At 41.7% G+C, this 15,373-nt stretch overlaps 1 protein-coding gene across 2 annotated transcripts in view; it reads right to left on the bottom strand.

Annotated features, from left to right (window-relative positions):
* The window catches only part of mrps18c (mitochondrial ribosomal protein S18C), a 162,563-nt gene extending 150,137 nt beyond the window's left edge, over window positions 1-12,426 (bottom strand). Inside the window, exons 1-6 of one of the 2 annotated variants that reach the window (XR_013963210.1) lie at window positions 12,349-12,426; window positions 10,910-10,968; window positions 9,217-9,300; window positions 8,609-8,666; window positions 8,060-8,119; window positions 6,949-7,644 (exon numbers count right to left, since the gene is read on the bottom strand). Coding sequence is in view for 1 of the 2 variants with exons in the window: in XM_080752291.1 (XP_080608417.1) it covers window positions 7,568-7,644; window positions 8,060-8,119; window positions 8,609-8,666; window positions 9,217-9,300; window positions 10,910-10,968; window positions 12,349-12,406 (396 nt within the window). In the remaining variant the exon portion in view is untranslated. Of the gene's footprint in view, window positions 1-5,881; window positions 7,645-8,059; window positions 8,120-8,608; window positions 8,667-9,216; window positions 9,301-10,909; window positions 10,969-12,348 lie in introns of those variants that run through there. The other variant, XM_080752291.1, reaches the window with a different exon arrangement.
* Between the last annotated feature and the right edge of the window lie 2,947 nt (window positions 12,427-15,373).

Raw genomic sequence — 15,373 nt, 5'->3', positions numbered from 1 at the left:
CCATTACATTGAAAACCTAGCAACATCACTGAGTGAGTTTGTATCCACCGTGGAACATCCAACTTTGTCTAGCATCGGGGGCATGGCGGCACAGTCGGTAGCACTGTCGCCTCACAGCTAGAAGGTCCTGGGTTTGATTCCCGCCAGGGGATGCTGTGGGCGCTGGGTTTGTGTTCTCTCCTCCGCGTCATCAGTGCCCACACACTAGGTGGGGTTGGCAAAAGGGCCTTTCTGTGTGGAGTTTGCATGTTCTCCCTGTGTCTCCTAGGGTATATACCCTCACAAAAACATGCAGTAATCCTGGTCTCTATAATGCCTCCCCATGGCCAGCCGGGGAGGCTGTTGGAGGGTAAAGGAACTGGTTGGAATAACACGTTCCTTCCATGTGCTACATCCAACCGGGGAAGCTCCTCCTGTCAGGTGATAAGAAGCGGTCTGACCACTCCTCATGCACTTAAGGAAGCATGATCTCAGTTATCAGTTTTCAGTTGGGCCCTCCCCAGGTTGGCAGAGGGAGAGCAGAGCCCAGGATTACAGCTTAGGCAATTGGCACTGGGTGAAAAAGGGTTTACAAAATCGTGGGATAAATAATAATAACTTTGTCCAGCATCTATACGAAAACAATTGGAGCAGGGACGCCGGGCGGGGAGGGTGAGATTTGTCAATGAAGGTAATCCTACAGGCTGTGGCGGCACCTGTCAGCAGGGAGTGTTGGACAGGAGGAGTAGGATGAAGGCTCTACGTCCTCCTGGTGGGGGCTCCTCACCGGCAGGTGAGTCCGTAGGATACAACAGCAGTGACAACACAGAAATGTGTGTGGGGAGGAATCAATTAACATAACGGGGAGAAAAGGGGGTAAAAGGCACGCACGCAAAAATAAATAAAAATAAATTTAAATTCAATTAGAAAAAAAAACAATTGCAATTGCACACTGTTTCTCAAACGTTTTCATTTTAAGAACCACCACAACTCAGTGCACAAATGGGTTCATTTGGTTCCATTTGTACACTCTTCTTCCAGACCATGTAAGGGTCCATTTGGAACTGCCTCAAGTAACCCCTCACATTTAGAGCCATTATAATAATATGATATGTATGCAATGGCAATAGAAAACTTTATAAACTCTCAGTTGAAAAATGTGTACTCTCAAGAGTTGTGTGATATATGTATATGTATGATTGACTTGCGGAAGAGAATAGGCTATGTGTGTTAAGGAATCAGACCGTAAAAATGTAATCGTTAAGGAACCAGAATCGTTAAAATCCTAATGATCCCAACCCTAGCTATATACAGTATGTGCTTGTACAGTAGGTCGGCTATTCTCTGCGCGCGTCAGTGTCATATGTATGAATCAGGCTTAAGGCTGCCCTTGAACAGCGGCAGGGATTAAGTCTCCCTGACCCCGTTTGAAAAATGTATGTCTAGAAGCCAGTCATGACTTGCCATGCAACAAGTTGCAACTTGAGAACTACTGTACTTCCCAAAACTGTGCCAGAACAATTCAGACCGCTGCAGTTTCTCTATGTAACGTATTGCAACATTTTTGTTGTAAATGACTGCTGTGGACTGGACTTTAGTGCCTAAATGTACCAGACCTGACCAAATCAACCACTTTGACCCTATATGTGTTGTTGACCAGGATCCCCCAAGGGTTTGCATTTTTTATATACTTATACACCGATCATAACTCAAATAATCCCCCTCCCCCCAAAGCATCCAGTTCCAGCTGTCACTCTCAACCTTATTATGACTGATGATCGTGACTGATGATGTAGACCAGCCACACGTTGTGACCGCAGACAGTTGTCAAACACAACACAGGAAAGCAGTGGTGGACAGTAACAACTTGAGTATTACACTCAAGTACATTTTTTGAGAATCTGTGCTTTAAGGCAAATTGGCTAGGTAGTAACTATCTGTCATATATGACATGTCTGTCATACAGACCTATGTTTAATATAAAAGAGAAGAGACATAGGGCCCAGAGTTCAGACACAAGGAAACTACCACTCAAAAGAGACTTACTTAAAGGCACACAGAGGAAGGGTGTGTGTGTGTGTGTGTGTGTGTGTGTGTGTGTGTGTGTGTGTGTGTGTGTGTGTGTGTGTGTGTGTGAGACGTGCGCATGCACATGCACATGCACATGCATGATTCACAGGTCAATCTAGATGCATATGTGTGTGCTGTGCATTACAGTAATTATATGTTGCCCACGCAGTGTCATTGGAGACTTCCTGGATCTGGTCCTCCTGACTCTACTGCCAAGTGCACAGTTGGTCTGTTCTTAAAATAGCCTATAAACAAATGACAAGCCCTGAATAATACATACAGCAAATGTGCTATGCCCTCAATTTCACTGAGTGTCTGAGTGACAAGTTGGTTCTTGTGCTAAAAATATAATTAATTCAAATATAATTAAATAAAAGAACTGGTGATTGAAAGCAATGGGTGGAGTGGACATTAAATATAATCAGTAGGCCTCATCATCATAAATCATCATCATTCGAGGAAGCACATTTTCTTCAACACCGATCAACACATGGCTGTGTTGAAATTTTAAACATTTCAGAAAAAAAAAATCAATCCATGGTTCTCCCAAATAGTTTATAAAATAGCAGATCTACATGATCACTCGCTGACAAGTTGTAGATCGTCGGGCTTAGGTAAGGTAGGCCTTAATTGTTGATTCATAATATAGTTATTTTGTAACTAGCCTATTTACAAGGTTACAAGAGTGTTTCTTAGAAATGTAGTGGAGTCAAAAGTAGCCTACAATTATTGTGTTATAGGAGTGAAAGCCATACATGTACTTGCAAAAGAATTAAATAAATATAAAATTTAAATGAAAGCAATACATTTGAACATTGAGCTGCAGTTCGAGACTTTGAGCTCTTCCATCAGATGTAAAATCTCTCTCTCCCTCTCTCTCTCTCTCACACACACACACACTCACACACACACACACACACACACACACACACTCGATAGATCTCTGGATATAAAGATTGATGTGCCTTCACAAATCTGATTAAGGCTTTATTTCTTTTTATGAATAATCATTCAATACGGTGGATTGATGCACTTGAGCTTACTGCTTACATTAACCCAATCTGTTCTGTTCTCCTAGCCGTATTGGCTTCGGAATTGATATTCGTTTGTCTCGGGCATGCAAAAGATAATGTAATGATAGGCTAGGGCTAGGCTATCTATTGAAATGAGGAGGAGGTGGTTCACCCAGGCAGTGTTTGAAATGCCAAATAGTGGTTAAGATAAACAGCATAATATGGATAGGCTATATAGCCAACCACATTAATAATTATTATAGCATTTCATTTTAAACAGATGTTGTGTTTGCATCGTGAATAACTGCTCTCCAATAATTGCAAGCATCGGACACCCCCTGAATAGACGACATCACATCACATACAGGAGATCACATCGTGCATGAATCGATTCCAGTCATAAATGTAGCCAATAGCCATAAGCTACAGCCTACAGCCAATTTATTCTGTTTTGACAAAGACCCACTCGAAGCTCCGTGCCAGTAAAGGCAGGCGTAAATGTTTCGGCTATAATAACCATGTAGCCTATTCGGGAGAAGGGAGGCTAGGTTAAATATGATCTCTTATCAACAAAATTCAAATGCCCCCTATTCTCAAAACAATAAAATAATGCATGATGCTGCCTCTAGCCTACCTGTTGGGACTGATGGCTTCCTCCAGGTATTTGCGAGGTCACATCATCATCATCATCAAAGGGTTTTGGGTTGTGTGCCGTTTCGGAGGCAAGGCATCCCAAGGCAGGCAGCCACTGGACGCAGCCAGCGCAGTGAGCGTAATTTGCGTATCCGCGTGTGCGTACTGGCTGCGCACAATCTGCGTAGCCAGGGAGCATCGACAATCTTTTCCGGTATAAAACATTTAGGCTGAGGTCAGGTTTGGCTTTATAAGCTGCATTGCTTCTCCATAAAGCAAAACACCCTCTGTACGCTCTCTAAGAGTTACAAAATGGACATTGTTAGGGATTATACATTTGAGCATGGTGTGCAGGGGTGTCGCACCAAATTCTGGGCCCTGGGTACAAGCCTACAAGGATTCACTGCGGGCCCACCATGAATGTTCTTCATGGGGGAGGGGTTTAATCCATTTAGACTGGGAATGGGTTGGGGTCCTTGGGGAATGCATAATTACACATTATTTTGTGCTTTAAGTATTGAAAAATAGAAAATTGTGAAAATGTGTGCAAGTCTTTGAATATTTCAAATCCTTCAAACGTTTTTTGAAAAACCTATGTTTATTTGTCAATGGTGCTCAAACTTTTTCATGTGAAGGACCCCCAAAATGATATGTATTTGGCCACGGACCCCCATCTCAAAACATTTAGTTCCAGGGACCCCCCCAGAAGCAACATTTGAGTTAGCCTACAAACGTTCGCTTAAAAAAATACATATTCAAAGATCTACAAGCTATTATCTTCTATTTTTCAATAGCTAAAGTATAAAATAATTAAGGCCTTTCCACCTTGGGCCCTATATAGTAACTCAGTCTATCTTTGTAGCACAACCTGACAAGCCTGTCTTCTCTAAGGCCAATTTACCGGTGTATCATCAATTGCCCAGAGGTGGTGTTGGCTAAACCACACTCTTGTATTGCATCCAGGCCTAGAATTCCGTCGTTTTAGGGGCAAGGCCAATTGGCCTTTGGTGTTTTTTTTAGGGCACAAAGGCCAAATGCTAGGGCAGGAAGGCCATCAAATAAAATAAATAAAAAGGTTTAGACCATTGAAAGAATTAATTGAATTTAGGGGTTAAGGATGATTTTGAAATGCAGATTATCTGCAGTGAAAGAAACCTCAGCCCTGCACAAATCAAACTTACTGCGTTGGTCAGGGGTCATCAACCCCTGGGCTTGTGATGGCCATTTTCCTCAAAATATATTTTTGCCACGGACATACAAAAGGAGTGGTCAATAATATTACTATGAATAAAATACTAAATGTATACTAGTCAAGTAGACGTGATGGAGAACACATGTGTTTTTAAAGAGGGAGAGTGGTTAGTCCTCATCCCAGTAAGTAGGAAAGCTGAGAGAGAGAAGGCGTAGATGGAGCAATTTATAACCCATTTTCAAAAATTGCTTTAAAAGTCAAGTGTATTATTTCCATGGTGATCTCTGAACTTTTGTCTACTTTCTTACCTTCTTCACTTTCTATTTTTTCCTAGTAATGGCTTTAAACTTTTCAAAGCACTAAAGACAATTAGAGAAGAATTGTCATATTGACGTCATCTACCGGTCATCATTCATTCGCGTAAAAAACCCGGGCTCTTTATTAGAGTGTTAATGTCAAAAGGCATTTGAGAAACGTAGCTCTTAAACTCCTATGTTAAAATTAGATCATACATTGGCTTGGAAGATATTTTTTGGTATGGTGACAAGTAAGAGACACTGGTGTCTACATATTGGCAAGAAAGAGACAGAGGAGAAAGTGGTAGGCCTACAGTCAGCTGGGGCATTAAGGCCACAGTGGCCTCAGGCCATGCCATTTTTTTGAGGGGCACAAGGCCAAACCGAGGGGCAACGACGGCCATGGCCTTCATGGCCTCCCTGAAATTCCTGCCCTGATTGCATCACATCTGTATCATTATCAATGGTGACCCAAGTAAGTGTTTTTCCATTTTGCAGATGAGCTCACTATATAGGACACTATATTAAAACTATTTCAGAGAGTAGGGAGTAGTGAATGATTTCAGACAGAGCCCATGTATCAGCAGTGATGATTCATTACAGTAAAAAGAAAAACAGTTTAACCCATTTTAAATGACCCAATGTTTTTGGGTATTTGGAACCATTTGACTTGATTTTATTTGGGAGTAATTTCATTCCCGTACATTTCAAAAGGCAAATATTGTGCTGTTGATTTGAGTGACTGAATTGACCTGCCCTCTTTCAAACAGTGAACATATAGCAGATCTACAAGCTTTTATACAGTACATCTATTTTCTATTTTTAAAAGCATGTACTTAATTTGAATACTTATGTATTGCACTCCGGTACTTTAACTCAAGTACATTTGACAGATCAACTTTGACTTGTAGTCATCTGTGGAGTAACTTTGACACTTGTGAGGATGTCAGTAAATGTGTCCTCTTCCTGATTCCTGAATGACTTATAAGTGCAATGGTATATGGCAGTGTTTCTCAAACTTTTACATTTCAAGGTCTCGCCTTAACACTGACAGTCTATAAATGGAACCAAATGGACCCGTCAGTATACTGTTAGTTACAGACTTGTATGGGTCAATCTAGACCCCCATAAAGGACCCACAATGTCCCTGTAATCCACTATAAGAACCACTGGTATATGGCACTGTGTGGTCTCTGAGGAAACCAACATGACAACACGTTGACTGAGTTTCTCTAAATGTTTGTTTGAAGTGGCATTGATAGGTTAAACTCAGTCATGCCATCTGTAGCATATTATGTCCTTTCAACACAAGTTATATTTTAGGTGCAATGAACTATGAAGCCGTCAGTGTCACTCAAAAAAACAACAATGCATGTCCTCCAATCCGTTTAGAAAACCTAAGGTAGCCTACATTTCAGCACACAAGATAAAGACAAAATAACCCAGAGTAGCACCACAACATAAAACTGGAAATGTTTGGGATAATTGTTCATCTTTGTAATATTTAAATATGTTTGGTTAAAAGGTTGTACAGTGGCTGGTTACAGAATATCAGGAGGAGAGAAAAAGCATGTACTTAATTTGAATACAGAGGAGGAGACATGACTGAAAGAGGACTCAACAGGCTGAAGAGCTCCTCTCCGTGGAGAGATGTTGATGCCTCCATACCAGCAACCATAACATGAGGGTACTAGTTTGCAGAGTGCACCCTCTAGTGGACAAATAATGAGTGGCCACATGTATCTCTCTGCCCATGATAGCGCACCAATTCTGGTCTCTGATTCACATGTCTGCGATTTGTGAAAGAAGTCTCCCACTAGCGCAGTTTCTAATGATAAAATTAGGCTTTGCTATTATTGTTTTAAACCCATACATGTTCCTACTGTTCTACATATAGGCAACCACTTGGAAGATAACGAGATTTTAACTCAAAATATAAGCATTTATAGACAACTAAGTATCATCATTTAGATAAAGCCAAGACTTAGACAAGAGAAAGCCATGCTGGACTCCAAATGACTGAAATCAGCAGTGGCGACTGAGAACTTGAGTCCATGTGAATTGTGAACGGCTACAATATCTACAGCTTCATCTCTACGGAGGGTCGTGCAGCGGCGAGACGTTCACCGCAGGAGGGAGGAGACACAGAGGGCAGAGGCGTCATTCCCTCAGGAGATCCAGCAAGTCTTTAAGGCGGGAAGGAAAATGGAGGAGCCAGCAGCAGACAGCTGTCTGGAGTTGTGGTGCTTAGAAGTTATGTGAAGCTACAGACAAAAAAAGAAATACCCACTAAATTATTGTAACTGATTCAGACTACAAGTGGAAAATGGGGCCCAGGTTGAAAAAAAAAAGAAAGAAACAAAAAAACAAAGAATCATCCAAAACTATTGCAAGTGTCTGATATCACAGATGGTCGGGTCTTTCATGAACTGCGGATGTTTGTGGGTCACTGACATGAAACCTGTGTGTGAAGAAAAAAAGTGATAATGCATTGTCATTAACTAGAGAATTACCACTCAAGACAAATGAAGTATGGAAACTATCATTTGATAATGTATTAGAGGCAAATTGACAATGTACATACATCTACAATATCAATACATTTTAAAATATTTGTATTTTCTTTAAATATAATCAGGATACTCATAATAATGTGCTCATAATTCAAGTGCTTTAATCAGATACTGTAACCTGAGCAGCATGGAACTTGACATTTGGTAATAAAATGACAGGGTGATTATGTACTGTATGTCGTCCATATCTAAAAAAAAAAAAGGCTTTAAAAATGTCAACGTTAAGATTGTTGCCAGGAACCATGGGAAAACCGCCGGCACTATTTGGTTAACAACTTAGAACATTATGTAGAGTAGACTTACCCATTGTTCTGGCCTTTTTAATTGCTTTAGTGACATCCCGTTGTTTTTTTGCACATAAGCCTGTAAAATAAAACACAGACACAAAATGCTTAACCTGACAATCTACTTCCATCTTATGTTTATTACTCTGCAACTAAAAAGTCTGTACATGAGACTACTGTATTGCAGGGGTTCCCAAACCTTTTGGGCTCAAGGCACCCCTAGAAATGTATCTTTCATCCGAGGCACACCTACATTATATTCATAATTTTCACTCCCGGTACCTTATACTTATAGCATATTTTAGCGATTATGTTGCAAGGAAAACGAGATAATAGACATTTTGGTTAGAACTGACTGGAAATAACGTATTTCAAGTTTATAATGATACTAATTACTAAATATATTTCTTAAGTGTCCAAATAAATTCCAACTATTATCAAATGATCTCGCGGCACCCCTGGACTGCTGTCACGGCACCCCAGGGTGCCCCGTCACCCACTTTGAAAACCCCTGCTGTATAGTATTGTTGTATATACAGTACATTGTTATATCATTTATATTCTTCACCTGTTAAGTGTCGGCCATAAATTCTACCAGTATGAGGAGATATGAACTGGGACAAAAGCTGTAAAGAAAAGAGCAGAGCACTGCAAATGAATTTGATCAATACAACTTCAACAAAGATAATATGAATCAAGATAGAGCCACTAGAATTCTTAATTTGGACCAACATAATTTGAATCTCTAACTTTACTTTATTTATTAAATCTGTTCATTTATTAAATCCAGTTCCAAAAAGATTGTACCATAGGCACCGTTACTGCATGATTCCGGATAGGGACCCAAGTAATGCATTCAGGTCCCCATCCGGAACCAATGGGGGTACATTTACTACAATCACATTTTTGTCTTAGGAATGCGACAAAAAACTAAAAAGATTATTGAACTCAAGTCTCCATTGCGTGAGTAATCAATAGAAAAAAGGTTATCGTGCGTTGTGTAATGTTTCTCATACAAGGTCTGATGGTTTTTATGAAAGTTTAATTGAGACATAACAATAATGTCTTGTATGTGCTAATGTAAGTTCTAGAGGCACTTACAGTACATTGTTCTTGCTCCATAGTTTAACCAAACAGACAAACACAAACAAATTAATCAAAATGTTCAATACTAACCTGGACATTCTTATAATCCACTGTGATATTGTGAAGAATACAGACTTTGGGTGGTTGCTTGAATGGATTGTCCATCTTTAAAGGCTTATGAGTGAAGAGCACATACAATATTTGCTGTTAGAGATAATGTGCATCAAGAATTGTAACTTCAAAGTATAACATGAGTAGGGGTGCAAGTTAACAGTCAATCGAAATTTCATTAATAATGTATCCTTATTTAGGTCATGTCATTGAAGTGAAAAGTTTTAAACTATTTCAAAAATAATAAAGGCACTCCCTCCGCATCATCAGCACCCACACCCTAGGTGGGGTCGGCGATAGGGCCTTTCTGTGTGGAGTTTGCATGTTCTCCCTGTGTCTCCTAGGGTTGATACCCTCACAAAAACTTGCAGTAATCCTGGTCTGCCTCCCCCTGGCGAGCCGGGACGCTTGATGGAGGGGAAAGGAACTGGTTGGAATAACGTGTTCCTTCCACGCGCTACATCCATCCCGGGGAAATCCCCCCTGTCAGGTGAAAAGAAACAACTTGGACTACTCATGCATTGAAGGAAGCATGAGGTCAGTCCGTTGTCTCCCCAGGCGTGGCAGAGGGAGAGCAGAGCCCAGGATTACATAGGCAATTGGCACTGGGTGAAAATGGGTTGCAAAATCGTGGGATAAAAATGATATAAAATAAAATAAAATAAAAATAATAAAGGCAGCCAATCTACAAGCTTACAAGGAACTCAAAGATCTGCTACTTCCCTTTTGTTGAACATTTCTGGAAATTTCATTACAGCAATGCATTGATATTAACATAAAGAATGTACTTTAATTTGTAATTTTCTTTTTAATAAAAGCTTTTCTTTCTGAAATTTTTATCCCAAGATTTTTGTAACCTATTTTCCTGGGCGCTACACTCCGTCTTCCAACCTGGGGAGAGCAACAGACTGACCTCATGCTTCCTTCTATGCATGAGGAGTCCAAGCAGCTTTTTTTTTTCACCTGACGGGGGAGTTTCTCCGGTTGGACGTAGCGTGTGGAAGAAACACGTTATTCCAACCAGTTCCTTTCCCCTGCATGAGGCGCCCCGGCTGGCCAGGGGGAGGATTAATGCATGTTTTTTGTGAGGGTACCTAGTACCTACCCTAGGAGACACAGGGAGGAGCGATTATGGTGTCCGTAGGAGATGTGTTGTTGGCCGCGGCTTGTGATTGGCTGAACCGGAGGTAGGGAGCGCTCTGCTGTGTTCAATTGGACAGCGCAAGGTACCGAAAGTCGGGGGGATGAAGATTTACTATTCCCCCTGGTTTACAACTTCTAACAACGCTGAGTCGGATCATGTGACCTTCGCAACACTCGACACGCGACTCACTACCGCTCGCTCTGCCGTGTCTCACGTGGATCAAGGTCGCCTGAGACGGCGTGCCTCCGTCGTCACCAGCTAAAACAAGAGCTCCTTTACAATGCATCTCCTACGGACACATAATAGCCGGGGAGAACATGCAAACTCCAAACAGAAACGCCGTTTCGCCAACCCCACCTAGGGGCAGAGCAACTTTCACTTGAAGCTAAGTAATATTTGACCAGGAGTATCTAAGAGCAGTGGGGAGAAACTACTCAACTCCATTACTTGAGTAAAAATAATCTACTTTTACTCAAGTACTGGAGTTGAGTAGTTTGTCCCCACTGGTGTTAGTTGAAGTGTTCATACCTGGTCATCGTTGTGTTGCGTCTCAGTCACACTTGGGGCGGTGGACAGACTCTTTACATCTGGAACAGACAATGAGACAAAAGTCACATGTTAAAACAGTAACAGAGTAGGCAACTAAACATTGTGGGCAACTCAATGTTAAATTGTTTTAATCTGTCATTTACTAAATCTATTCTACATTTTCTAAAATGTAAATAATAATAATAATAATAATTGTATGCTTTGAAAAATGGTCTGAAAAGTAATGATTTGAACATGTAAAGTACGCTACATTTACCCTTCAACTTTGTTTATGCCAAGCCATAGAATGGCTGTGATAATAATTATTGCATATACATTTCATGAATTCCAGTGGCGCTCTGTGTGTACTCACCCAATTAATGAATTGATGCGACTTGGGGGTCTGCTAATTGTCATCGTCTTTCATATCGATTTGAAAGTTCTGGCCAAAAATGTGTGTTTAGTAAAATATTGACACTTTTCCACGAGCTACTTTTGGACGACATTCTCTGCCCGCGACACAGCCCAAAATGATTGCAGGACTGAACTGAATATTCTTGGGGAGCAGCTACCCCGCACAATCGCACCGCACCTGCCAGCACCTTCAAATGGATATGAAACAAGAGGACAATACTGTATCTGTCTTCCAAGTTGCAGCAATTCATTATTGGGTGAGTACACACACGCAGCGCCACAACTTTTAATGTCACCTCGATGAGTCTGCTACCTGGGAGGGCATAGGGATGATCTATGGCTGGCTGTGTATCTGGAATACTGTACATAAGGGGTCTTCAACGTTTTCAGGCCAAGAGAAATGAAGCAGGGACCCCCTTAGCTCTGGTCCATAGTGTTAGTGGAGAACTCCACTAACGCTATGGACCAGAGCTAGGACCCCCTCTACATATTGTATAAATGCGTTATGCAGATTTTCATCGACTTGTTTGACAGCACTGCCATCAGTCCATGTTGGATTCGTGTTAATGTTTAGTATATGTAGTAGGGGGGTCCCTGCTTCATCTCTCAACTAAGGGGTCCTTGGCCTGAAAACGTTGAAGACCCCAGTCATATACCATTTTCCAACCCCCCCCCCCCCCCCACCCCACATATTGGAAACATAAGCGGTATAATTAAGGTCGGATAAGAAATGGCCAACGGTCAGCTTCACATTGAGGTGCCTGCAATGTTTAGGTGTTCACTCTTTGATTGATTGATTGATTGAAGAATTTATTAGAAGTTTGCAATAGAAAAAAGTAGTTTCATGACAGTACAAATCACTGGTACAAGGTCAACTAAAAGAAGATCATAGAAAGCCGACTCGCCGAGGCTTATTTCCACGGGTTAGTGTGTCACTAACTAACACCAAAACGCTCTAAACAGTTGACTTACGTTAGTCTCGTTATAAGTATGCATTTGAATATGTTGAGATAATGTAATCTTACTTGATATTCTGGGTGTAAACACTCGTTTGAGTGTTTGTAATCCTCGGAGAAGAGACATGTCGACCCGACGGACAGAGACACCGGATGTTGGTACGAGCGTCAATTCATTCCGTGTTAAACTCGGTCGGTGTTGCAGCGTATCTTGTGGTTCCTACCACCCACACACACACACACACACACACACACACACACACAGAGAGAGAGAGAGAGAGAGAGAGAGAAAGATTTTGTTTTCTCTCTTGAATGTTTGGCATAATGTTCATTCAGTATTTACTGTTTTTGTCAGTGCTTACTGCTTAGGCTATACCATGTTGAAATATGTAGCCTACCACAGCCATATGTGACATTAGAACGCTTTTATTTGTGTTAATGCTTCAGAACTTTCAGACAGTGTTTCAACACAGTTATTGAATTGAGCGCAAGCATATATCACCACACCAGTAAAGGGCCATTTATAGTTATGTATGGTTGATTTTGTGTACGTTTTTGGGTGAGACAGTACGTACGGTAGATACGTCGACATGCATAGTTCCTCTATGCGTTATTTATGTGCCGACCCGCTCTCCGCTCCAATTCTGCTCCCGTTGGGGCCGCGCGCCACATGGAGGGGGTCTTCTGCACAGCACACACGTGTAACCGAAGCATTTTTAGCCAAAATATGTAGAACCACAGAATTTCTTGACCCGACGACCGACACGATGTTTTGTAACAGTTTGGACTGGTTCTGCAGCTGCTGTCTGTCGGCAACATTATCGCGGTAAATCAAATGCAACTCCGCGAGGGTACAGATTTAACCACCCGGACTGAGTAATAACAAAACACAGTGCACTGCACCCATCTCGCTTTTGGAGGAGAGGCAGTGTGAGTGTGAGTGCACGCGCTGTTTGTGTGTATGTATTCTCATGCCAATACAGCCGTTTGAGCCTGTGAGGAGTGAGACGTCTTCTTCACCAGTGGTTGCAATGACGTTCCTTTTTTACTGTTTCTTGCTAAATTATATTTCTTGTTGGGACACATAGTTTCAGAATCGCTGTCATAAGTAATTTTCCTCACTACTGCCACGGTTGACAAAAGTTCGCCACGGGTAGTTCAAGCGTACGTACGTTTTTATCGGTTTTAATCCGTCGGATTGAGTGTTGTCCGTAAGGTTACGGAGACAGACAATTACGTCCGGACCTACGGAGCAACCAGATTAAATCACTCTCCCCCTCCATTTCTTGTGTATTCCTGCAGTCCTTATGTATTACTATGCACGGTACTTTAGACGCCTAAGGGCGAAACGCGACCTCGCCCAGGACGGAATTCAGTTACCCATATATGGAGATCCATGTATATGGAGATATGGGCATATTGGTTGGATCGGCGGTTCTACAAAAAAAAAATGTTTCGTACAACCCTATTCACGGCCCGCCCACTCAGCATCCCCCTAGTGCTGAAGTCACGTTTTGAAGGGGAAACCCTGCTGAAAGCCCATCTATACTATAATTTTGCGAATGTCTGTCTGAGTGAGTGTCTGTCTGTATGAAACAGCGTTTCTCCTCGGTGGCTGGAGCAATTGATCTGAAATCGCATCAGCATATGAACACACCTGACATAACTGTGAAGCCCGTTTGTCACTTTCACAAATCGTATGCTGTATAATAGCATTTTTATGGTGTATCTATATCTATTTAGCCTACAGTACCTTTTGTGACCACACATGTTAAGGGAGGGGCGCTGTTGTTCAGGCCATGCACAATCACACACAAACCCACACACACACACACACACACACACACACGGGGGGGGGGGGGGGGAGTGTGTGTGTGTGTGCAGGCGGGCAGGCGGGCGGGGGGGGGGGGGGGGGGGGGTTAGCCATTAAACGAAACGGGTATTTCTTACATTGATGCTCCTACATATTATCATGCAAGCACCAGTTAAAGTTACTTTCCATCCCTCATATACTGTATGCACAGTGCACATCTCATAACCCACACACTGCACATCATTTTGGAGCTCATATCTTTGAACGGGTAAGGGCTAGTAGAGTTAACACAGAAATCGCAAATCTAATGCAATTTCCGAATGGTACAGTATAAAATACGGCTAGCATGATCAACAACACAAGATAGTAAAAGGCACAAAGCATTATAATTTACTTTACCGTTCGAAATAATGATTTGTTGGCTTTAAGTCCAGCAATTTCTGTGTTAATTTACCCTTCTAAACTGACTCTGAGCTATCTGAGCTATCTGTGTGCAAAAGTTGGAGTCTGTACCAACCGCGTGCGTGCTGTGAGACTCGTTATGTCTATGAAGTCTGACATCATACATACTTTTATGCCTATATATGGAGATCAGCACAACTGTGTGCTGTGAGACCCCAGACATGGGTGAGACGACCCCAGACATGCGTCTATGCGTGTCAGTATCTGTCTCTCAGTCCTTGTCCCCTTTTATGGGCATAATAGGGATTCAATTAGTGTGGTTGCCCTAACAGGGCATCATCTGGGAATGAGATGTAGAGGTCAGCCCCATATATGGAGATCTAGGTGATGTCCAGTCGTCTCCGTTACAGACGTTACAGAAGGACGTACTGACAAGATATGTGCCGGTTCTCATAGTTAACGGCAACCTACGGTCACATTAACCATATAGTCTGGAGTGTTTCTATTTAAGGAAAAGCTATGTTCTATGTACATAACTTCCTTGCAGGGTGAATGCGCCATTTAGTACATTTATTATAAGTAATTAGCCTTTGGAGCTGAGCCATATGTGGCCCGTAGTTGATTAAGGACGGCAGGTGAGTCCGTCAGGAGGTCCATTTGTTCAAGTACGTCAACAGAAGCAGCGGTGTGAAGCAACCAAGTACATTTACTTAAGTACTGTACTTACATTGTGAGCTTGTAGATCTGCTATTTTCAAAAGATGTGTATTGTGTATACATTTGAAAACTTGAAATGGGACATTCTGCACAATAACTACTTTATACTTTTGTTACTTTAAGTACATTTTGATACCAATAGGCTACTTTTGTACTTTTTCTC

This window comes from Nannobrachium achirus (genome assembly GCF_963921795.1).
Source record: "Nannobrachium achirus genome assembly, chromosome: 21".
Taxonomy (NCBI): Eukaryota; Metazoa; Chordata; class Actinopteri; order Myctophiformes; family Myctophidae; genus Nannobrachium; species Nannobrachium achirus.
The sequence above is the reverse complement of the archived record's forward strand: the minus strand, read 5'-3'. Positions and strand labels throughout refer to the sequence as shown.